The sequence below is a fragment of the Chlorocebus sabaeus genome, chromosome 10 (genome assembly GCF_047675955.1).
Source record: "Chlorocebus sabaeus isolate Y175 chromosome 10, mChlSab1.0.hap1, whole genome shotgun sequence".
In the NCBI taxonomy this organism is placed as follows: domain Eukaryota; kingdom Metazoa; phylum Chordata; class Mammalia; order Primates; family Cercopithecidae; genus Chlorocebus; species Chlorocebus sabaeus.
This window is the reverse complement of record NC_132913.1, coordinates 3,776,377-3,800,689: the sequence shown is the minus strand read 5'-3', so window position 1 is coordinate 3,800,689 and position 24,313 is coordinate 3,776,377. Positions and strand designations below refer to the sequence as shown.

General features: G+C 49.8%; 1 protein-coding gene across 1 annotated transcript in view; it reads left to right on the top strand.

Moving 5' to 3' along the window:
- MYO7B (myosin VIIB) overlaps positions 1–24,313 on the top strand; it is a 104,708-nt gene that overhangs the window by 44,726 nt on the left and 35,669 nt on the right. Inside the window, exons 10-19 of the mRNA XM_037988124.2 lie at positions 1,566–1,642; positions 2,694–2,813; positions 3,107–3,249; positions 4,900–5,110; positions 5,550–5,685; positions 9,477–9,640; positions 11,417–11,554; positions 14,127–14,279; positions 14,847–14,945; positions 17,804–17,898. Coding sequence (XP_037844052.2) covers positions 1,566–1,642; positions 2,694–2,813; positions 3,107–3,249; positions 4,900–5,110; positions 5,550–5,685; positions 9,477–9,640; positions 11,417–11,554; positions 14,127–14,279; positions 14,847–14,945; positions 17,804–17,898 — 1,336 coding nt within the window. The remainder of the gene's footprint in view (positions 1–1,565; positions 1,643–2,693; positions 2,814–3,106; positions 3,250–4,899; positions 5,111–5,549; positions 5,686–9,476; positions 9,641–11,416; positions 11,555–14,126; positions 14,280–14,846; positions 14,946–17,803; positions 17,899–24,313) is intronic.

Genomic DNA, 24,313 nt, shown 5'->3' with positions numbered 1-24,313 from the left:
GAGCACACCTTTCATCGGAGTCCTAAAGGAAAGGAGAGAGAAAGGGGCACAGGCAATATCTGAAGAGATTAGAGCTGGTTCTAGAATTCAGGAGAGATCATTCACAAAGCAATGGTAAGGGAAAGACTTTTCCAGAAACTGTTCTGGAGCAATGGGGTGTCCCTATAGAAAACAAGAGCTGGGGCCACCATCTCACGCCGTGTGAGAACACTGGCTCCAGGCGAGCTGCAGCTGGGCTGATCTGTCATCTATCAGCCAGACTGTACACTTCAGCTGGGGAAAGGTGGGTGCTAACCAGAGGTGGGCACCGGAGCCTGGGATACCATCAGAAACACGACACTGAGGAAGTGAAGCAGGCACAAGAGAACGCAGACGGATCCACTAGCATAACATTTGTTTGTTTGTTTGTTTTTGAGACAGGGTCTTGCTTTGTTGTCCAGGCTAGAGTGCAGTGGTGGGATCTTAGCTCACTGCAACTTCCGCCTCCCGAGTTCAAGCAATTCTCTCAACCCAGCCTCCTGAGTAGCTGGGATTACAGAGGCCCGTCAACACAGCCTGGCTAATTTTTGTATTTTTAGTAGAGATGGGGTTTCACCATATTGGTCAGGCTGGTCTCGAACTCCCGACCTCAGGTGATCCTCCTGTCTTGGCCTCCCAGAGTGTTGGGATTACAGGCGTGAGCCACCACAACTGGCTCACTAACATAACATTTAAAAGCAGGCACATTAAACGCTGTTTAGGGACTATATGTAGGGAATAAAAAGATAAATAAAAAGCTAGGAAGTTTGAAGTTGGGAGGGTGCTTACCTCTGGAGGAGAGGGACACAGTCTCAGCCTACGAGGACCTTGAAGGGCTGTGGGTGCTGGCAGAGCCTACACTTGGCTTTAGCGGTGGTTCCATGGTGCTGACTTTATTCTTTACAACACAGCTTTGTGTTTTATGCACTTCTTTATCTGTATATTTTATGTCACAATTTTTTTCAGTTTAAAAAAGAAAAAAAGCAAAAACAAAGAGACCCAAAGTTCCCATCCCCCACCAGCCTGGCGTGTCCTAAGCTGGAAATGGTTGAAGAGGAGGAACTGGAAGCTGGGAGGCCAGTCAGGAGACGGTTGCAGTAGAGCGGGGCCTGGCTTACAGCTGGAACTCCATTAGTGCTTTGCTTCCTGTGACTGAATGAGTGATGAAATGTTCGGGTTTCTACACCCAGCAGCATGGATTGAGGGGCCTGATGGCCCATCTCTCCAGCGCCAGTGTCTGCCGTGTTTCCCAAGTCAGACTTCTCCCTCCAAATAGGCCCACCTTTCTTTAAACTTCCCTTCGACCCAGGGCCCTGGTCCCCTCAAGAGGAAGTGGTCTGCCAGGTTCACCAACAGCTAAGGTGTCAATGACCCATGGTCATGGGGACCATGACCCAGGACCCTGGGAGATGCTGTGTGTGGCTCTCACACCAGAGCAGCTGTTCTCTTGAGTGGATCTGGGGCTACCGTGGGCCCAGGCCTGTCGGGACCTGGCTCCCATCGCTCTAGGCTGCTTTCCCACTCAGGATTCCTGATTCTCTCTCTAGCTTCAGTCTTCGAGAACCTGGATGCCTCAGACGTGATGGAGACGCCTGCCTTTCCCACTGTGATGAAGTTACTGGAGGTAGGGCTGCTGTGTCCACAGCTTCCATTTTGGTGGGGGGCCCCAGAGGTCTGGGCAGACAGACCCCTGACACCTGATTCTCATAACCCTACCCAGGCCCCCACCCCTCTCCCAAAAACCCCTCCCTTCTGTATGCTGCAGGTGCCTGAGGGCGGGTGCAGAGTGGGGCAGTGCCAAACAGAGCAGCGGAATGGCCAGTTTGGCTTTAACAAATGTTCCCTCCCTTTCCCCACATCCCCTTCTGCTTGTCGATGGCCCTGTCTCAGCGTCCTCGCCCTCCGCCCTGTCCAGTCCCTACACTCCCCACTCAGACCCCAACCTACCCATCAGACCAGCCCTGCCCTGGGCCCTCACCCCGCAGGGCTTCTCCCGGGCTTGCACTATTCTGGGAGACTGGAATGTGAGTCCGGGGTCCATCCCTTTAGCCTTCCTGGTTGTTTCCCAGGCCAAATGCAGCCTCAGCTTAAAGGAAGGGCAGCAAGCCCTGAGTGAGGGGCTACCTCTGCAATGGGGACATGGCAGTGCCCCATGTCATCCCCGCTGACAGTTCTGGTGGAAAATGAATAGAATCAGGAGCAAGAAATAAATACATAAAGCAAGCAATCACATTAGGCACATTTCGCTATTAACATTCTTCTTTTGGTTCGAGGGCACTCAGACACTCTGGGTTTCGTCAGCTCCAGTGGAGGGCTGGCCCAGCACACTCACTTGCTCCTTTAGACTCTCAGCCTTCAGGCGGGACTGATTTCCGCAGGGACATGCCTGAGGTCTGGCCTCAGAGCCCTCCCTCACCCTGGTTTTCCGAGGCCAGCCTGGGGGAGCCAGCCCCTTTCTCAGCCCTCGGGAGACCCACTAAGGGCTTGGCCCACTGAGCTGGAGAATCCTTTCCTAACAGCTCCCAGGGCCCTGGCCCTGGCCTTGGGCACCGCCCACCCTCAGGCGGGCATAGGTGCTTGATCATCAGAGAGAGCAAGACTTGGCAGAAGCGGGTCAGAGTGCTGGGCCAGGGCCTGCTCCACGGGTGCGACACAGCCCCCACCTGCCTCCCCAGGTGCAGCACCAGGAGCTCCGGGACTGTCTGACCAAGCACACCATCCTCATCCGAGGGGAGTTCGTCACCAGGCCCCTGAACATCGTCCAGGCTGCTGACCGGAGGGACGCCTTTGTGAAGGTACAGAGCTGCGACGGCAGGGCTCACATGGCCATCTGTGGACCATGGCTCTGCTCCTTGCTGTGGCGGTGGAGGGCAGGACGGAGCAGAGGGCCCTGGGCAGGTCCCCACTCTGCCAGTCACCTGCCTGGTGACCACGGACTCCTCAGCCTCTCGGGCCCGGGTTTCCTGCCTTTGAAGGAGGGATAACATCTGCAGTAGGTCCAAGACATTTGGCCTCTCCAGGTGAACTTGGAGTTGACCTCCTCCTGAGCCTGCAAGCCCAGGATTCTCCCACCCCTGTGTCTCTCCAGGGCATCTATGGGCACCTCTTCCTGTGGATTGTCAAGAAGATCAATGCCGCCATCTTCACGCCACCAGCCCAGGACCCCAAAAATGTGCGGAGGGCCATTGGCCTCCTGGACATATTTGGCTTTGAAAATTTCGAGAACAATAGGTATGATCTCAGATCCCAGCCCCACTGCTTCCAGAAAACGGAAGATAAGCCAGTTCCTCTCGAAGGGGGCAAGTTGGAGGGGAGCCATCACCCGGCACCCAGGCCTGGCAAGTCCCAACAGGTCTGCGTGCTCTGCCTGGGGTGGCTACTGTGCCCTGCCATCTGGAGAAGGCCACACAACTAAGAGCTGTATCACCCCTCTTGGACCACCTGCTCTCCTCATGAGCCAGAGTGGATTACCACACGAGATCGGGGTTGAAACAGAAATCAGTAACGTGGATTCATCTGCATCTGGCTGGCTTATCATCTTAGGTAGTGGGGGAAGCTAGATGCATTTGTGGACCATCCCTGACCTTTTAGTTTGTGGGGGAAGGCAAGGCAGGACTCCTCTGACCTGGTGTCCCAGTGTCCTGGCACCCCAGACTGGAAGCTGGAGAGCTGTAACCAGGAGGCAGGTCAGAAGATAGCTGCCAGGTGCGACTGTGATGAAGGCTGGGGGTTGGATAGACAAAGGTGGTGAGGGGACCAGGCGACAGAGCCAGGCCAGGCCAGGTGATGCTCAGCGGTACTATCACCAGCAAGAGGAGTCCCATGAAGACTGGGATAAGCAGGCTGGCAACACTGGCTTTGCAATTTAGCTTACCTGAGCCAGCTCATTGAAAGGGCTTGATGGGACAGAGACCGGGCCACTGGCTCCAGGAAGCAGAGGCCTCTGCGGCCTGTGCGAGGAGCCAGGGGGCTAGCCTGACCTTGCAGGCCCCTGCCCAAGGCCTGTCTCCAAGTGGGGTCTGATCTGGGAGTGATTTAGAAGGCCCCCCTTGGACAGCCAGGATTGTCAAGACACAAGCCATTCCACATGCAAGCTCGCTGGGATCTCAGCCCTCCCAGAGCCAGCCGGGGGTGCAGGGCAGGGGCCTGCTCACTGCAGTCAGGCGGGAGAGGCAGGGCTGGCAGAACTTAGCCCAGTGCCCTCTCTAAGGCATAGAGAGCTCAAGTGTGATTCGGATCACTGGCATCTGGCCCTGGGAGGGACAGGTGAAGATAGCATGGGCCAGACTTTGGCAACTGACGGGAACTGGAGAGGAGGGACAGAGACGGAAACTCCTCGGTTTCTGACTTGAGCTGAAGATGGTAGGTGGAGGGGCCATTTCCCAAGGCAGGGAATGCAGGAGGAGGTGCAGGTTGGAGGAGCTGGGAACGGAGGCAGTAGGGCGTATGCCTGGTTGATGCAGGGGGCCCGGCAGTCAATGCTGGATCTCCAGAAGCTCATCTCCATAGCAAGGCTCATGGGTGGGGCTGCTAGTGTGCACTCAGACCACAAGAATTGTTTCAGTGTCAGGTGGGGAGGCCTGGCAGAGGACCCGGCAGGCGGCTGTGAGAAGCTGAAGGCGAGGACTTGATGATATGCTGAGCCTCCTCGTTTCTCTGTCTTTTTGCCGTGGGGTGGAGAAAGTGACGGTGATGGAGGCAGTCAGAGGAGAGAGGGTGTGCAGGAGTCAGTGTGCATCTGTGTGTACATGAGATGTGCATCTGTGGGTATATCTGTATGGGGCTGTGTGCAGATGGCTGGTGATCCTATGGCTCCAGCCTGCTGCAGCAGGGACTCAGCTGGCCCTGCTCCACCCCTGGGCAGTGACCTTGCCTTCACAGCTTCGAGCAACTCTGCATCAACTTCGCCAACGAGCACCTGCAGCAGTTCTTTGTGCAGCATGTGTTCGCCATGGAGCAGGAGGAGTACCGCTCGGAGAACATCTCCTGGGACTATATCCACTACACCGACAATCGGCCCACCCTGGACCTGCTGGCCCTCAAGCCCATGAGCGTCATCTCCCTCCTGGATGAAGAGAGCCGCTTCCCACAGGTGTGTGTTCTGCCGACCTTCTGGTGGAGGCTCTGCTATGGGTCTCCTCTTGGAGGCCGGGAAACTCCACTCGGGTGGCCGCGTGTTCTGAGAGTCACTGAAACCTCTGCCAGGAATAAGCAAAAGAGCCCCAGCCGAACCAGACAGACCCTCCTCTCCAAGGCCCACTTCTCTGACGGCTGGGGTCCTCAGACAATAGTTCAGGGAGTGGAGCAGAAGAGCTGGTCGTGGAGGGTGGCAGACCCGGCCTCCGCTCCCAGCTCAGCCCTCACTCCCTACAACGAATCACTGACCCCTGGGCATTAGTTTACCATCTATACAGAGGCCCTCAATCATTCTGAGCCCAGATTGCTTTGCCTCCATGAGGAAGCCCTGGAGCCTGACCTCCCCATGGCTGGACTCTGGGACCTCAGCCCACAGGGTGTCTGGGTTCTTCCAGGGGACAGATCTCACCATGCTGCAAAAACTGAACGGTGTCCACGCCAACAACAAGGCCTTCCTACAGCCCAAGAACATCCACGATGCAAGATTTGGCATTGCCCATTTTGCCGGCGAGGTGTACTACCAAGCAGAAGGTGGGTGCAGCTCCTCTGATGCCCCTTCCAAATCTGGACCGGGTTCCAGGGAGACCGTGGAAAGCAGGCTCAGAGGATGAGGCTATTTTGCAGCTTTAGCAGTGGGGCAGAGGGATGAGCAGTATGGCTTCTACTGGAGAAAGAAAATGGAATGGACCAGGCATGTTTTGCTTTATTTTTGGTAATAACTCTATTGAGATAGAATTCACACACCATGTTATTTACCTATTTTAAAGTGTACAACTTGACTGTAGTATATCCAGAATATATTAATGATTGCCACTATTTTAGAACTTTTTCGCCACCCCTAAAAGAAACCCCTCATGAGCAATCACTCCCATTTCACCCCAATCCTGGGCAACAACTATTTTCTGTCTCTATGGATTTGCCTATTCTGACTTTTTGCATAAATGGAACCATACAATACGTGGTCTTCTGTGGCTGGTTTCTTTCACTTAGCATCACATTTTCTTTTTTTCTTTTTCTTTTTTTTTTTGAGACGGAGTCTTGCTCTGTCGCCCAGGCTGGAGTGCAGTGGCGCGATCTCTGCTCACTGCAAGTTCTGCCTCCCAGGTTCACACCAATCTCCTGCCTCAGCCTCCTGAGTAGCTGGGACTACAGGCGCCCGCCACCACGCCCGGCTAATTTTTCATATTTTTTTAGTAGAGACGGGGTTTCACCGTGTTAGCCAGGATGATCTCGATCTCCTGACCTCATGATCCACCCGCCTCGGCCTCCCAAAGTGCTGGGATTACAGGCTTGAGCCACCGCGCCCGGCCAGCATCATGTTTTCAACGTTCCTCTATGTTGTAGCACGTGTCAGTGCTCCATGTCTTTTCACTGCAGAAAAATATTCCATTATCTGGAATGTTTGTTTATCTCTTCATCAGTGGATGGACATTTGGGTTTTTTCCACTTTTTGCCTATTATGAATAACACAGCTACGAACACCCATGTACAAGTGTTTGTGCGGGCATATGTTTTCATTTCCCCTGGGTATCCACCTAGCAGCAGAATTGCTGTGTTATATAATAACTCTATGTTTAACTGTTTGAGGAACCGCCCAACTGTTTTCCAAAGCGGCTGTACCATTTTACATTCCCACTAGCATTGTATGAGGGCTCTAGGTCCTCTGCATCCTCGCCTACACGTGTGATTGTCTGTCTTTTTCATTATAGCTACCCTAGTGGGTTTGAAGTCTCAATGTAATTTGCATCTGCATCCCCGGATGGCTAAGGATGTCGATCACCTTTTCATATGCTTGTTGGCCATCTGCACGTCTTCTTTGGAGGGATGTCTATTTAAACGCTCTGACTGTGTTTTCAATGGGTTGTCTTTTTATTGTTGAGTTGTAAGAATTCTTTATTATTCTGGATACAAGTACCTAATAAGTGATTGGTAAATTATTTTCTCATTCTGTGGATTGTCTTTTCATCTGCTTGATGGTGTCCTGTGAGGCCCAAAAAGCTTTCATTTTGAAGAAGTCCAACTTACCTATTTTCCTTTCTCTGCTTGTGTCATACCTAAGAGTCCAGGGTCAAATATAAGGTCATGAAGATTTCTCTCTATGTTTTCTTCTAAGATTTTTTTAGTGTTAGTTTTTACATTAGGTCTTGGACCCATTTTAATTTTTGGGATATGTTGAGAGAGGGTCAGTAATGGTCTTGATTGAAGAAGTGAAGGCCTGGGGTGGTCACCCTATGGGTGTGCTAAGAAAAACGAGGAAGGTGACCATGGGCTGCTGTGGTCAGGAAAGCAGGGTGGCCAGAGGGTCACTCTCTGCACCTCATGTGGAGAAGCGAAGAGGTGTTCTGGTCTATTTAAACTGGGGACAGGAATCCAGGGATGATTCTTTTGAGTAGGGGGTGGTCATTTACTCAGAACAGGCTCGGCATTGGGAGCCCAGGGGAGAAAGGGAAAGGTGCCATGGCTCCTTCATAGTTCCTGCCAGATCCTGGCTTTGGGCTTTTGGAAAAGGAAGAGGCTGGAGTCAATCGGACCTGCAGGGTCCTGGGACACAAAGAAGATACCGAGCCCATCCTCCAGGGGGCAATTCAAGGCTGAGTTTTATTTTCTGAAATGATAGGAAACTTATGTAATGCTAAGATCAAGGTCGATTCTTTCTGGATTTTCTGGTTGCAGAATTCTAGAAATATTACTTAAAGCTAAGCCTTCGTTTTATTTTGGATACCCTGTTGTGCTAATAACCTCAGCTTCACTTACTCTGCCTGTTGGAAGACTGAACCCAGGAGTGTCTCAACCCTCCCCACCCCGAAAACATCCAGGGAGCTCCCTGCCCCCGGTGGGGAACGCTGCCTGAGCCTCAGGAGCGCAGGGTGTCACTGAGTGTCCACCCCCCGCCCAGCACCCAGTGCAGGCCCCCTGGTGCTGCTCCCCTCACAGACACCTGCAGGAAGAGGTGGGAAACAGGCTCCCTTCCCTCTCCCACCCTTGACTCTGCCTCTCCAGATCCACAGCAGGCTGTGCAGGTGTGCACAGGGCATACCACTAAAAACTGGGCTGACTTAAGGGGAGCAAAGTGAAAGAGGAAAGTCAGGGTCGTGCCCTTGGGAGTTGGTCCTTAGAGACCAAGCAGTGCAGCCCCTGGCCTCGTGGGACCTGGCTTTGAGGAGCAGCTCATCTTGTCAGTGTGGTTCTGTCCCTACTGCAGGACTGAGCCATTCTAAATTATGGCTGAAGGGGAGATGTGGGATCTTCTCACCCCCTGGAGCCATGCCTGTGTTAGTCACTAGGGCAAGAGTAACAAACACCACAGATTGAGTGGCTTAAACAACAGCAATTACTGTCTCGGAGTTCTAGAGGCTGGAAGTCCAAGATCAAGGTGTTGGCAGGCTTGATCCTTTATGAGGCCTCTCTCCTTTGTATGCAGATGGCCATCTTCTCCCTGTGTCCTCATACGGCCTCCCTTCCCTGTTTGTGTCTGTGTCCTCATCTCCCCTTCTTTTCTTTCTTTCTTTTTTTTTTTTTTTGAGATGGAGTCTCACTGTGTCACCCAAGCTGGAGTGCAATAGTGTGATCTCAGCTCACTGCAACCTCTGCCTCCCAGGTTCAAGTGATTCTCCTGCCCCAGGCTTCTGAGTAGCTGAGATTACAGGCATGCACCACCACACCTGGTTAATTTTTGTATTTTTAGTAGAGACAGGGTTTCACCATGTTGGTCAGGCTGGTCTCAAACTCCTGACCTCATGATCCACCTGCCTCAGCCTCCCAAAGTGCTGGGATTACACATGTAAGCCACCGTGCCCAGCCTCATCTCCCTTCTTATAATGACACTAGTCATACCGGATTAGGGTCCATCCTAATGACCTCATTTTACTTTAATCCCCCCTTTAAAGGCCCTATGTCCACACACAGTCATGTTCTGATGTATAGGGTGTTAGGACACCAACATACGAATTTTAGGGGACACAATTTAGCCCATGACACTGCCTTTCTGCTATTATTGGAGGCTTCATCTGTTTTCAGCCTGAAGGAGCCTTAGCCCTAGCAGGATCTGCCCAGAGACAGGAGGACGGTGGCAGCTTAGACAAGGGGGCTGGAGTGGGAATGGGAATTTGGGGGGTCCAGAGTTTACATGGCAGGAGTTACTTTGTGCTGGGTAGATGGTGGGGACCGTGCCTGGCTAGAGGGGTGGAGAGCATGGCCTTAGTGGGGCCTGTGCAGGAGGGGTCTCCTCTAGGCATCCTGTATTCCCCCCACTGCCCTTTTCTTCCCCACGGTGGGCAGTGATGGCTGAGCTGGGATGCTGGGTGGACCCTGTGTCCCCATAGGCTTCCTGGAGAAAAACCGAGATGTGCTGAGCACAGATATCCTCACCGTGGTTTACTCCTCCAAAAACAAGTTTCTGAGGGAGATATTCAACCTGGAGTCAGCAGAGACCAGGCTGGGCCATGGGACCATCCGCCAGGCAAAGGCAGGAAACCATCTCTTCAAGGTGGGCTCCCAGGCACCCTCCTGGGTCTCTCACCCCTGATGGCTACAAAGCCAGACAGACATGTACAGGAAAGACTGTTTTAACCACCTGTGGGTCCCCAGCATGCAGTAGGCACTTGGGAAACCTGCAATGGATGGATGGATGGACGGATGGATGGATGAGTGGGTGGATAGGTAAATGGATGGGTGAATGGGTGAGTGGGTGGATAGATGGGTGAATGGGTGGATGGGTAGTGGGTGGGTGGATGGATGGGTGAGTGGGTGGATGGGTGGTGGGTGGGTGGATGGGTGGGTGAGTGGGTGGGTGGGTGGATGAGTGGGTGAGTGGATGAATGAATGGGTGTGTGGATGGTGGGGTGGATGGATGGATGGATGAGTGGATGGATGGATAGGGGGTGGCTGTGTGGATGGGTGAGTGGATGGGTGGATGGGTGAATGGATGGTTGGATGGGTGGGTGGATGGGTGGATGGATGGATGGATGGGTGGAAGGATAGTTGGATGGGCAGGTGGCTGTGTGGGTGGATGGGTGGGTGGATGGGTGGGTGAATGGGTGAGTGGGTGGATGGATAGATGGATGGGTGGTGGGTGGGTGGATGGGTGGGTGAGTGGGTGGGTGGATGAGTGGGTGAGTGGATGAATGAATGGGTGTGTGGATGGTGGGGTGGATGTACGGATGGATGAGTGGATGGATGGATGGGGGGTGGCTGTGTGGATGGGTGAGTGGATGGGTGGATGGGTGGGTGGGTAGATGGATGGGTGAGTGGGTGGATGGGTGCTGGGTAGGTGGATGGATGGGTGAATGGATGGGTGCATGGGTGGGTGGATGGACAGATGAATGGGCAGGTGGCTGTGTGGATGGGTGAGTGGATGGGTGGATGGGTGAATGGATGGTTGGATGGGTGGAAGGATAGTTGGATGGGCAGGTGGCTGTGTGGGTGGATGGATGGGTGAATGGATGGGTGGATGGGTGGGTGGATGGGTGGGTGAATGGGTGAGTGGGTGGATGGATAGACGGATGGGCAGGTGGCTGTGTGGGTGGGTGAGTGGATGGATGGATGGGTGGGTGGCTGTGTGGATGGGTGAGTGGATGGATGGATGGGTGGGTGGATGGGTGAATGGATGGGTGCATGGGTGGGTGGATGGACAGATGAATGGGCAGGTGGCTATGTGGGTGGGTGAGTGGATGGATGGGTGGGTGGTGGGTGGATGGGTGGTGGGTGGATGGATAGATGGATGGGTGGGTGGCTGTGTGGATGGGTGAGTGGATGGATGGATGGATGGGTGGGTGGATGGGTGAATGGATGGATGGATGGGTGGGTGGATGGATGGATGGATGGGTGGATGGGTGGGTGGATGGGTGAATGGATGGATGGATGGGTGGGTGGATGGGTGAATGGATGGATGGATGGGTGGGTGGATGGGTGAATGGATGGATGGATGGGTGGGTGGGTAGATGGATGGGTGAGTGGATGGATGGATGGATGGGTAGATGGATGGGTGAGTGGATGGATGGGTGGGTGGGTGGGTAGATGGATGGGTGAGTGGGTGGATGGGTGCTGGGTAGGTGGATGGATGGGTGAGTGGATGGGTGTGTGACTGGATGGGTGAATGAGCAGGTGGATGGATAGATGGGTGGGTGGGTGGGTGGGTTCTTGACCAGGTGGAGGCACCACTCCACCTGCGGGGCCTTGGCAGCAGCCCTTGCTGGACTATGGGGTCAGCTGTCCCAGAACATGGCTCCTGAGACCCACCTGTGCTTTGTGCTTCCATTCACAGTCTGCAGACTCAAATAAACGGCCCTCCACCTTAGCAGGCCAGTTCAAACAGTCTCTGGACCAGCTGATGAAAATTCTGACCAACTGCCAGCCTTACTTCATCCGCTGCATCAAACCTAATGAATATAAGAAGCCGCTGGTAATGACAGGAGGCTGGGGCACAGTAAAGGAGGGAGGAGGAGCAGGCTGATGGCCTCTAGGGTTGTGGTCACTCCCTCTGCCAGGGCCTGGCTAGTGTTAGAGCTGTTACTGCCCCTACCTTACAGATAAGTACACTGGGGTAAGGTGACCAGTCTAGGTCATGTGAAGGTCAGTGACCTGCAGGGCTTTGGGTTGCTGAGACCTCCATGCATCTTCCGTGTGTTCTTGGCCTGGCTCTTTGCTGCTGCGAGCCTCAGTTTTCCCTTTTGTAAAGTCAGACTTGCTCCTGCCTGCAGGAAGGCCCTGAGGGTTGGACATGAGGTTTGCAGCACATGTCCCATGTGTAAACCACACTCAACAAAGGCAGCAATCAGTAATAGGACCTCAGAGGCTGACACCACTCTTTTCACCAAGCCCTGCAGAAAGTCATCTTTACCTAATGTGAGATGGTGAGGGGGTGACAGCCTACTCCCCGCCCATATGGAAGTCCCTGCTCCACTGGCTGGGGAGTCTCACCCAGAGGCTGCATATGCAGGGATTCCCCAAACTAGGAGACATCAACTGAAACAATATAAAATTTATCCCCATAAGGGAATAAAAATATTACATGCCTTTTTGGAAAGAATAAAACTATGTGAAATTAAGTTGGATCTGGGTGCAGTAGCTCATGCTTGTAATCCCAGCACTTTGTGAGGTTGAGGTGGGAGGATTGCTTGAGGCCAGCCTGGGCAACATAGCAAGACCTTATCTCTGCAAAAAAATTTAAAAGTATAAAAATTAGCTAGGTGTGGTGGTATGTGCCTGTAGTCTCAGTTACTCAGGAGGCTGAGGGAGGAGGATCACTTGAGCCCAGGAGGTCGAGGCTGCAGTGAGCTATGATTACACCACTACACTTCAGCCTGGGTGACAAAGCAAGACCCTGTCTCTAAAAAAATAAAATGGGGCTTGCCTTATGAAATCTAGGTTGCATCTTCCTTGAAGGCACAATAGGCAGATGTGAGATAACCTGTCTTGTTCCTTAACTGCTGGGAGAAGTAGCTGGGCTCCCAGAGACCCCTGGCTCGTTCCCACCCTGCCTACCTTGGGAGCTGGGAGCTGCAGAACAGGCAGGCAGGCCTGAGGCTGAAGCTCAGGGGTTGAGAGTGCCTCTGGCTGGGACATCTCTCATTGGTGGCAGCTGCCCTGCTGTGTGGTATGTAGGGGAAGCCCAGATAGGCTCAGGGTTCAAACCCAGGTTCAGCCCCTTAGAAGCGTGACCCTGTGCCTCAGGCACCTCATCTTTAAATTGGAGCCAATCACCCACACCAGGTAGGGCTGTTGATTCAGCGAGAAACGCCAGGCACTTAGGAAATTGTCAGTGAAGCGCAGCTGAACACTTACCCGAGGCTAAGCGCAGTGTGGCAGGGACCCCACCAGCAGTTGGCGCTGTGGCCTTGCAGGTAGGGTAACAGTGCCCGCTGGTGGGCTTGCGGGATCAGAGGAGTTCCCCAGGGTCCCTCAGAGACTCCTGGCTTGTAGGTGGAGGGGGGCTCTCTAGAATCCAAGCCATGGCAGAGTCTTGGAACCTCTGCTGAAGCCTGACACCCCAGGGAAGGACATCATGCCATTTCTCTGCCGGTCACACTCGCCTCCAAGCAAAAGACGGCTCAGCTCCCTGGGGCCAAGGGCCCTATACTGCCCCGCACACCCCTCCCGAGGGGCCCCCACTCCAGGTCTCACTCTGACCTCCATCTCCTGGGAGGGAGAGACTAAGTTGATGAGGATATTTTCTGCCTCTGAGTAGATTTATTTTTTCATTTAACTATTGTGGGGGAGGCACCATGAAACTCTAAGTGCCTACGGGGCAGTTTTCCACCCTGACCTATGTAGGCAAGGGGCGCTTAAAAACATTTTTAACTGGGACGGGCGCGGTGGCTCAGGCCTGTAATCCCAACACTCTGGGACACCAAGACAGGCGGACCATTTAAGCTCAGGAGTTGGTGACCAGCCTGGCCAACATGGTGAAACTCCGTCTTTAACTAACAATACAAAACTTATCCCGGGGTGGTGCCACACGCCTGTAATCCCAGCTACTGGGGAGGCTGAGGCAGGAGAATCGCCTGCACCCAGGAGGCAGAGGTTGCAGTGAGCCGAGATGGTGCCACGGCACTCCAGCCTGGGAGACAGAACGAGACTCCATCTCAAAAAAGTAAATAAATAAATAAAACTAAAAAAAAAAAAAAGCATTTTAACTGGCCATGTGCAGAGGACGTTTACACTCACAGCTTCAGGTAGTTGAGAGTGATGGGAGTATCGTGTTTCTGTGGGTGCCACAGTTTCCAGTGCTTTTATCTCCTTGACAACTCTACGGGGTTTTCAACTACTTGCTCTACTCTCTTCAAAAGGTAGCCTTACTGAAGTCGCATTTGTGTAGTTTTTCCATCTCTGGAGGACAGTGGGGGCGGGCGGGGCGAGGGGCTGGACACACTGACCTCTGGCTGTGGGCCGGTGCCCGATGGCGGGGTGCCGGGAAGGGGGTGCCTGCAAAGGAGGGGCGTTGCACCGGGTCAGCGCCCCGCGTCCGCCCACAGCTGTTCCACCGGGAGCTGTGTCTGCGGCAGCTGCGATACTCGGGCATGATGGAGACGGTGCACATCCGCAAGTCCGGCTTCCCCATCCGCTACACCTTCGAGGAGTTCTCGCAGAGGTTCGGCGCGCTGCTGCCCAGCGCTGTGCGGGTGCAGGTCAGCGCCCCTCGGGGACGGTCACCGCTGTCCATCCCCGGCCTTCCCCTCGGCCTCCCGCTGCCCTCCCCGGCCCCAGTCTTGCCATGAGCCCTGTCCTTCCTCCCTCTCGCCTCCTCCCGCCCTGCCCTGTCCCTCTCCCAGCGCCGCGGAGGTGAGGGGCTTTCCCTGGGGTCCGGGAGAGCTGGCGGCTGCAGCGGTTCCTTCTGGACTGTGTCTGCAGTTGTACAGTAGACACGTCCTCTCCTGCCGCGTCGGAGAGCCGTGGTGGGGCTAGAAAGCTACTGGGGCCCGAGGTTCTTCCTGTCCGGTCTGGAACTCTCAGCCATCCTGAGGCTGGGCCTGGCTGGGGCCCAGCGTCTCACAACACATGGAGGCCCCAGGCCCCGAGTTCCCTCCTCACCCCCAACCCCTGCTCGAGGTTCCCGTTGTGCCTGTGCCTGGGCTGGGGCGTGGGCAGCCCCTGATGGGGGAGCCTGTGGGAGGAGGAGGGAGGCTGCACCCCCAGAGAGCCGGCGAGGGGTCTCTGCCCTCTATCTCACCTACACCCCCGTTTGGTCTTGGCAGCTGCGAGGCAAGTTCCGCCAGATGACCCTGGGCATCGCTGACATGTGGCTGCGGACAGACAAAGACTGGAAAGTGGGGAAGACCAAAATTTTCCTGAAGGTGAGACCCCCAGGAACCAGCCGGCCTTTGGCCTCCTGCAGCTCGTGGGCTTGTCAGCTCTTGCACCAGACCCGGGGTCCGTGGTCCATGTGCCCTCAGCCAATGGCACTGGGCAGCAGCTCAAAGCGTGGTTCCCACCCTCAGGGCACCCCTGGATATAGAACTTCACGCTAGGGGACAATGAGGTAGTGGTGAGGGGACTGGGGAGGGCCAGCCCAGCCTGTGGAAGCCCAGGAGGCTTCTCAGAGGGGCACCTAGGGCAAGCCCTGAGGGTGCAGAGGAGGCGCCTTCCAGCCATGGGGCAGCACCCAGGAGCTCAGGGCGGTCTGCCGGTGTCCTGAGACCTGCCTCCATCATGCTGGGAGCCACATCCTGCCATGCAGGCTTCCCCACACTGGGGAGGCCCAGCCTCTGCAGAGCCTGGAGGGCTACTGCTTTAGTGGAAGAGTGCTGTGTGTCAACTCCCCACAAAGTGACTTGTCCCTAGGAGGCTTGTTCGAGCATCACCACCACCACCTGCCTCCCCCGAAACGCACAGGGAGCTGAAGTCACACAAAGGAAGCTTCGGGGCCCTCCAGAAGTGCCATTTGGGTCACAACCACTGAGGAGGGAACCTCCCTGTCCCCTAGCCTTCTAAGCCTCGGCGGGCCAGCACAGTGAGAGGGAAGAGGAAGAGCTGGGAGCAGAGTTGGGAGGACGCTTTGCCAGCTCGCCCGAGCCCCCACCCATCCCTATCCCTGCTGCCCCTTCCTCTTCCCCCATAGTGCCTGCCCACCTGCCGGCATGTGTCCTCAGAGGGACCTCCTGGCCCCAGCCCTCCAACCGGTCTGTCTGTCCATTTGACTGTGCAATAGTCAGGCTGTGCTGGGGCTCAGAGGCTAAGATGCGCAGGAAGAAACCGAGAGCCTTCCAATTTAGTGAGGGAGGCAAGGCCAGCAGAGGGACCATCTCAGGGAACTGTGGGTTTGTCATAAATAGCTCTTATTATTTTGAGGCGTGTTCCTTCAATACCTAGTTTATTGAGAGTTGTTTTTTGTTGTTGTTGTTGTTTTTTTAAACATAAAGCGATGTTGAATTTTATCAAAGGCCTTTTCGGCATCTATTGAGGTAATCATGTGGTTTTTGTCTTTTGATTTGTTTATGTGGTGAATTATGTTTATTGATTTGCGTATGTTGAACCAGCCTTGCATCATGGGGATGAAACCAACTTGATCATGGTAGACAAGCTTTTTGATGTGCTGCTGGATTCAGTTTGCCAGTATTTTATTGAGAATTTTTGCATCGATGTTCATCAGGAATATTGGCCTGAAGTTTTCTTCTTTTGTTGTATCTCTGCCAGGTTTTGGTATCAGGATGATGCTGGCCTCATAGAATGAGTCAGGGAGGAGTCCCTCCTTTTCAATTGTTTGGAATAGTTTCAAAAAAAAAAAAAAGGTATCAGCTGTTCTTTGTAATTCTGGTAGAATTCAGCTGTAAATCCATCTGGTCCTGGGCTTTTTTTGGTTGGTAGGCTGTTTATTATTGCCTTAATTTCAGAACTTGTTACTGATCTATTCAGGGATTCAACTTCTTCCTTGTTCAGTCTTGGGAGGGTGTATGTGTCTAGGAATTTATCCATTTCTTCTAGATTTTCTAGTTTATTTGCATAGAGGTTTTTATACTATTCTCTGGTGGTTTGTATTTCCATGGGCTCAGTAGTGATATAACCTTTATCATTTTTTATTGTGTCTATTGGATTCTTCTCTCTTTTCTTCTTTTTTAGTCTAGGTAGTGGTCTATTTTATTAATTTTTTCAAAAAAAACCCAGCTCCTGGACTCATTGATTTTTTGAAGAGTTTTTCGTATCTCTATCTCCTTCAGTTCTGCTCTAATCTTGGTTTTTTCTTGTCTTCTGCTAGTTTTGAAATTTGTTTGCTCTTCGTTCTCTAGTTATTTTAGTTGTGATGTCAGGGTGTTGATTTGAGATATTTCTAGCTTTCCGAGGTGGGCATTTAGTGCTATAACTTGCCCTCTTAACACTGCTTTAGCTGTGTCCCAGAGATTCTGGTATGTCGTCTCTTTGTTCTAATTGGTTTCAAAGAACTTCTTGATTTCTGCCTTAATTTCATTATTTACCCAGGAGTCATTCAGGAGCAGGTTGTTCAATTTCTATGTAGTTGTGTGGTTTTGAGTGAGTTTCTTAATCCTGAGTTCTAATTTGATTGCACTGTGGTCGGAGAGACTGTTTGTTGTGATTTCAGTTCTTTTGCATTTGCTGAGGGTGCTTTACTTCTGATTATGTGATCAATTTTAGAGTAAGTGCCATGTGGCACCGAGAAGAATGTATACTCTGTTGTTTTGGGGTGGAGAGTTCTGTAGATCTCTATCAGGTCCACTTGATCCAGAGCTGAGTTCAAGTCCTAAATATCTTTGTTAATTTTCTTTCTCGATGATCTGTCTAATAACAGTGGGGTGTTAAAAATCTCCCACTATTATTGAGGGAAACATTTTTATATTGAAACAAGCATGGGGCTTTTACACGGTTGAATGCAAATGTCACATTAATTTTGGGAAATAAAACACAACTTCAGGAAAATTTTGTGCCCCCTCTTGAATTCTTCAGAGCAGAAATGAAGGATGCCAGATTGAATTAGCAAGAAGAAAGAGCTAATGTGGGAAGTTCTTGGATTGGGGTGGGAGGTACAGTTGCAGCTCCTGTCTCTGAGCAAGGTTAAGGTCACTTTGAAGGCCTCCTTCTTTGGCCTGCCCTCCTGGGAGAAGCCTGAGAGATGCTACCTTCGGAAGACAGAGCCCAGGCCCCAAGCAGGGGCTGTGGGGTGAGGGTGAGCAGCCTGGTGATGGTGTCTCTCCCATTCCAGGATCATCAGGACACTCTGCTGGAGCTACAGAGAAGCCAGGTGCTGGACAGAACGGCGCTCAGCATCCAGAGAGTCCTGCGGGGCTACAGATACAGGTGCCGGCCCTGCCCCAAGGCCCAGTCAGCCCACTCCTGCCCACAGTGTCCCCACACAGACCTGCAGCCCACAAACCAGGATCACATGTTCCTGCTGGGCCCTCCCTGGGGTTAATGAGATCTTTCAGTGCCTTCCAACCAGGGACACTGCAACCTGTGTTGGCCAGAGAATTCGGATACTTTACTGGAATGTTTGGAAAAAACAAAAAACACTCCATATGCAAGAGATGGGAGCTGAATGAAGGGCCAGCCCTGCTCTCACCCAGGGTTTGACGTTCCACTTCAATTATGTCAAAGTGTATGGGTTTGGGTTGTGAGGCAATTTGCTTTTGGAGGGAAAAGAACCCATGGCTTGCCTGCGTTCCCTGCTCAGTAAGAGGGTGCCGCCCGAGTTGTAATCCAGGATCAGCGGATCAGCAGCGCTGCTGCCTTGCCCCACCCTCACCTGGGTTCCTGAGCCACCATGGCAAGGGCTGGAAACCCAGGCATGAGAACGTGGGAGAAGACAGCCAGCCCCGGGAACAGAGAATGAGGGGGCACAGAGCAGGGCAAGGAGCAGGGAGCTAGGGCCCACAGCTAGAGAGGCAGCTCTGCTGCTGCGAAGCCAGAGGCCAGCTCAGGGCCAGCCGCTGGTGCTGCTGATCTCAGGACAACAGGCCGCATCTGACCAAACAGGCCCACGTGGTTGGAGGCCAGGCAGGCTGGCCCCCCTGACTCCCCACATTTTAAATGAAGCTTTTTGTTTTGAGATTATTGTAGATTTACATGCAGTCGTAAGAAACAGTATGAGATATCGCGGTATACTCTTCACCCATTTCCCCCGGTGAAAACGTCTTACCACCATGCCCTGCTCCCTCACACCCATCCCCAGCCCTGCTTAACCCTGGCAACCTCTAACCTGTTCTGCATTTCTAGAATGTTGCCATTGCACAAATGTTATATACATGGAATTATACAACATGCAGCCTGGGGTGGGCTTTTTTCATTTGGCTTGTTTCTCTGGAGATTCATCCAGGTTATTGCTTGCATTAATATTTATTTATTTATTTATTTATTTATTTATTTATTTATTTGAGACAAAGTCTCGCTCAGTCAACCAGGCTGGAGTACAGTAGCATAATCTTGGCTCACTGCAACCTCTGCTTTCCGGGCTCAAGCTATCCTCCGACCTCAGCCTCCAAAGTAGCTGGGACTACAGGCGCCTGCCACCATGCCCGGCTAATTATTGTATTTTTTGTAGAGACGGGGTTTTGCTATGTTACCCAGACTGGTCTCAAACTCCTGGCCTCAAGTGCTCCACCCGCCTCAGTCTCTCAAAGTGCTAGGATTACAGGTGTGAGCCACTGCGCCCAGCCAATATTTTGTTACTTTTTATTGCTGGGTAGTGTTCTGTGGGATGGATACACCACAGTTTGTTTAACCATTCACCTGTAGAAGGACATCTGGGCTGTTCCCAGTTTTTGGCTTCGATGAATAAATCTGTTATGAGTACTTATGAGGTTTTTGTGAGAACATCAGTTGCCATTTCTCTGGGATGTATGCCCAGGAGTGCAGTTACTGAGTCATACGGTGGTTACAAGTTTTGTTTTTTAAGAAACTGCCAAACTGTTTTCAAGAGTGGCTGTACCGTTTTACATTCCCACCAGCAGTGCCTGGCTGACTCGGTGCCCCTGCATCCTCACCAGTATTTGATGTTGTCATTGTTTATTTGAGCCCTTCTGATAGGTCTGCGATGATCTCTCATTGCGGCTGTCCTTAACATTCCCCGATGTGGAACACCTTTGTGTGGGCTTGTCATGTATGTGTCCCCTCTTTGATGACCTGTCTCTGCATGTTGCTTGCCTGTTTTCTAGTTGGAGTCTTTGTTGAGTTTTGAGAGTTCTTTATATAATCTAGATACTAGTCCTCTGTCAACTATGTGGTTTGTGAATATTTTCTCCCGGTCCGTAGGTTGTCTGTTCATCCTCTTAGAGCTTTGCAGAGCGAAAGTTTTTAATTTTGGTAAAGTCTAATTATCAAAGTTCTCTTTCATGGATCATGCTTTTAGTGTTGAGTCTAAGAACTCTTTGTCAAGATTTTCTTTTGTGTTTTTCCAAAAGTTTTGATAGTTTTAAATATGTTACATGTAGGTCTATGATACATGCCCATTTTTGAATTAATTTTTGTATACAGCCTGATACTTAGGTCAAGGTTCTTTTAAATTTTTTTCCTGTGGTTGTCTCCCCAGTATTATTCATTTCAAAAAGTCTATCCTTCCGTCAGTGAATTGCTTTTACATCTTTATCAAAACCTACTGGTGTGGGTCTATTTCTAGGTTCTGTATCCCATTCCATTGGTCGATGGCTCTATCCCTCCACAATGCCACAGCATCTTGTTTATCGTAGTTATATAATAAGTCTTAAAGCTGTGTAGACTAATTCTTCCCACTTCTTCAAAAGTGTTTTAGTTATTCTAGTCCCTTTGCATTTCCATGTACATATAAAAATAATCTTGTCTATATCTACAAACAAAACCTTGCTGGGATTGTTGATAGTAATAGGCTTGTATAGCAATTTGAAAATCAATATCTCTACTAAATCCATCTTCCAATCCATAAACATGATATGTAGCTCCATTTATTTAGATATTATTTGATTTCATGTGTCCGTGTTTTGTAGTTTTTAGCATACAGACCCTGTACATGTTTTATTAGATTTACATGTTTTTTTAGTAATTGTAAATGGTACTGTATTTTTAATTTTGACATTGGCATATTCATTGCTAGCAAATAGAAATATGTTGGATTTTTGTGTGTTGACTTCATATCCTGCAGCCTTGCTGAGCTCACTTTTTATAAATTCCTTAGAATTTTCGATGTAGATCATCTTGTCATCTGCAAATAGGGGCAGTTTTCTATCTTTTTTTTTTTCCCCCCAATCCATATGTCTTTTATTTCCTTTTCTTGCCTATTGCAGTGGCCAGAACATCCAGTATTATCCAGGTGGTGAGAACAGATATATTTGCTTAGTCCTTTATCTTAGGGGGAAAATACTTAGACTTTAACCATTAAATATAATGTTAAGGCTGAGGCGGGCAGATCACGAGGTCAGGAGATTGAGACCATCTGGCTAGCACTGTGAAACCCCATCTCTACTAAAAAAAGAAAAAACCAGGCGTGGTGGTGGGCAACTGTGGTCCCAGCTACTCGGGAGGCTGAGGCAGGAGAATGGCGTGAACCCAGCAGGCAGAGCTTGCGGTGAGCCGAGATTGCACCACTGCACTCCAGCCTGGGCGACGGAGCAAGACTCTGTCTCAAAAAAAATGTATATATATATGTGTGTGTGTGTGTTTATAATGTTAGCTGTAGGTTTTTCGTTGATGCCCTTTCTCAAGTCAAGGAAGCTTCCCATATTCCTAGTTTTCTGGGTGTTTTTTATCACGAACAAGTGTTGAATGTCAATTTTTTTTCTGCGTCAGTTGATAATGATATGTGATTTTTCTCATTTAGCCTTTTAATGTGGTGAGTTACGTTTCCTGATTTTTAAATATTGAACCAGCTTCGCATCCCTGGAGGAAACTCCACTCGGTCCTAGTGTATAATTCTTTTTGACGTTGCTGAATGCTGTTTGTTAACGTTTCATTAAGGAGTTTTGCATCTATATTCATGAGGTCTGAGGATTTTTTTTCTTTTGTCTTGTCTGGTTTCGGTATCAGAGTAACACTAGCTTCATAAAATGAATTAAGAAGTGTTTCCTCTTCTGTTTTTCTGGAAGAAATTATGTAGAATTGATGTGATTTTTCTTTAAATGTTTGGCAGAAATCTCCAGTGAAAATATCTGGGCCTGGGAATTTTTTTATAGGGAGTTTTTAATTATGAATTCAATGTATTTAATAGTTATAGGAATGATTCAAATTATTTTATATTGAGTGAGTTGTGGTAATTTGTGCTTTCTGAGGAACTAGTCCATGTTATCTAAGTTGTCAAATGTGTGTATGTCAATTTGTTCATAGTGTTCCGTTATTATCCTCTTGAAATCTGCAGACTCTGTAATGATATCCCCTGTGTCGTTCCTGATATTTGCAATTTATGTCTTCTCCTTTTTCTCTTTGTCAGTCTTGCTAAAGATTTGTCAATTTTCTTGTCCTGGCCGGGCACGGTGGCTCACACCTGTAATCCCAGCACTTTGGAGGCCGAGGCAAGCAGATCACTTGAGGTCAGGAGATTGAGACAGCCTGGCTAACATGGCGAAACCCCGTCTCTACTAAAAATACAAAAATTAGCTGGGCGTGGTAGCAGGTGCCTGTAATCTCAGCTACTCGGGAGGCTGAGGCAGAAGAATTGCTTAAACCTGGGAGGTGAAGGTAGTGGTGAGCTGAGATCATGCCATTGCACTTCAGCCTGGGCAACAAGAGTAAGATTTTGTCTCAAAAAAAAAAAAAAAAAAAAAAAAAAATTCTTGTCCCTTTGAAGAATCAAGCTTTAGTGTCATTACTTCTTCTCTAATTTTTTATTTTTAATTTCCTTAATTTCTGCTCTTTTATTATTTTCATCCTTCCAACTTTGAGTGTATTTTGCCCTTCTTCCTCTAGATTCTTGAGGCAGGAGATTAGATTATTAGTTCAAGGCTTTTCCTCTTTTCTAATGTAGGGTGATATAAATCTCTGTCTTAGCACTGCTTTAGCTGTGTTTCACAAATGTTTACATGTTATACTTTCATTTAGTTCATTCAATTTCATTGACTTTCATTCAGAAAAAAATTAAATTTTCCTTGAAATTTCCTCTGCGAAAATGTAGAAGTATGTTGTTTAGTTTTCAGTGTTTAGAAATTTTCCTGTTATCATTTTGTCTTTGACTTCTAGTTTGATTTCACTGTGGTAAGAGACACACTCTGTATGAATTAAGTTCTATTAAGTATGTTGAAGTTTCCTTTGTGGCCCAAGATATGTCCTCTCTTGGTATAGATTCTAAGGGCACTTGGAAAGAACATATATTTTGCTGTTAATTCGATAGTGTGCTCTGAAAAATGTCAATTAGGTCTTGTTGGTTGATAGTGGTGTTGAAGTCTATATTATTGCTGATTTTCCGTCTATGTGTTTTATCAATTGTTGAGAGAGTCTCTAATTATGATTGTGGAATTGCGTTTTCCATTTCAGTTTTATCATTTTTGCTTCACATATTTTGTAGCTCTGTTGTTTGGTGAATACACAATTAGGATTGCTATGTCTTGGTGGATGTGCTTTTTATTATCATGTGGTATCCTTCTCTGTCTCTGGTTATCTCCTTTGCTCCGAAGTCTACTTTATCCGGTATTAATATAACCACTCCTGTTTTGATTACTGTTTACATGATCTATATTTTTCATCCTTTTACTTTCAGCCTACCTATATAACTATGTGTTAAGTGAGTTTCCCATAGACAGTATGTAATTGGGTCGTGTTTTTCAATCCATTCTGCCAATTTCTGCCAATTATGTCACTGGCATACATTAAATTCTCCCTTAACATCGTCAGCGGATCCTTGGAAACTATGACTTTCCAAGAATATACAGCAGGTGTTCGAATATCGTTGTTCCCTTCAGTGTGGTTTCATTATAATGTTGATGAGAAAACAGTTGGTTCCATCACGTATCGTCTCACTCAAAGCCTGTTTCCAAGAAGGTATCAACAACACTGAGGACCTACTGTATTTAGGCCTTTTACATTTAAGGTGATTATTCATGTTAGAGCTCAAGTCTGCCATTTTATTTTTTGTTTTCTATTTTTTTCCTCTCTCCTTTGCATTTGTATGTTTTCTTTTTGCTGCCTTTCTATGACCTATTTAAAAATTTTTAAGTATTTCATTTTGATTTATCTGCAATGTGTTAGAGTATATGTCTTTTTTATAGCTTTCTAAAGTGGTTGCATTAGGTATCATACACATATTATACACATACAGACAGAAGGTATCTACTGGTGTCATCATTTTACCGCTTCCAGTGAAGTATAGAAACTTTACCCCCTTTTATGTCCATTTACCTTCTCTCGTGTGTAACACAATTTTCTTAAATATTTTCTCTACATACATGTAGAGTGACATCAAAAAGTGTTGGCCAGGCACAGTGGCTCATACCTGTAATCCCAGCATTTTGGGAGGCCAAGGCAGGAGGATCACTTGAGGCCAGCAGTTCAAAACCAGCCTGGTCAATGTAGTGAGAACTCGTCTCTACAAAAGAAAAATACAAAAATATCTGGGCATGGTGGTGCTTGCCTGTAGTCAGCTATTTTGGGAGGCTGAGGTGGAAGGATCCTTGAGGCCAGGAGTTCAAAGGTATGGTGAGCTCTGATGGCGCCACTGCACTCCAGCCCAGATTACAGAGTGAGACCCTGTCTCCAAAAAAGGAAACATGGAAAGGAAACAACACCACCACCACTTTCTTTGCTCATCTGTAAGAAGAAA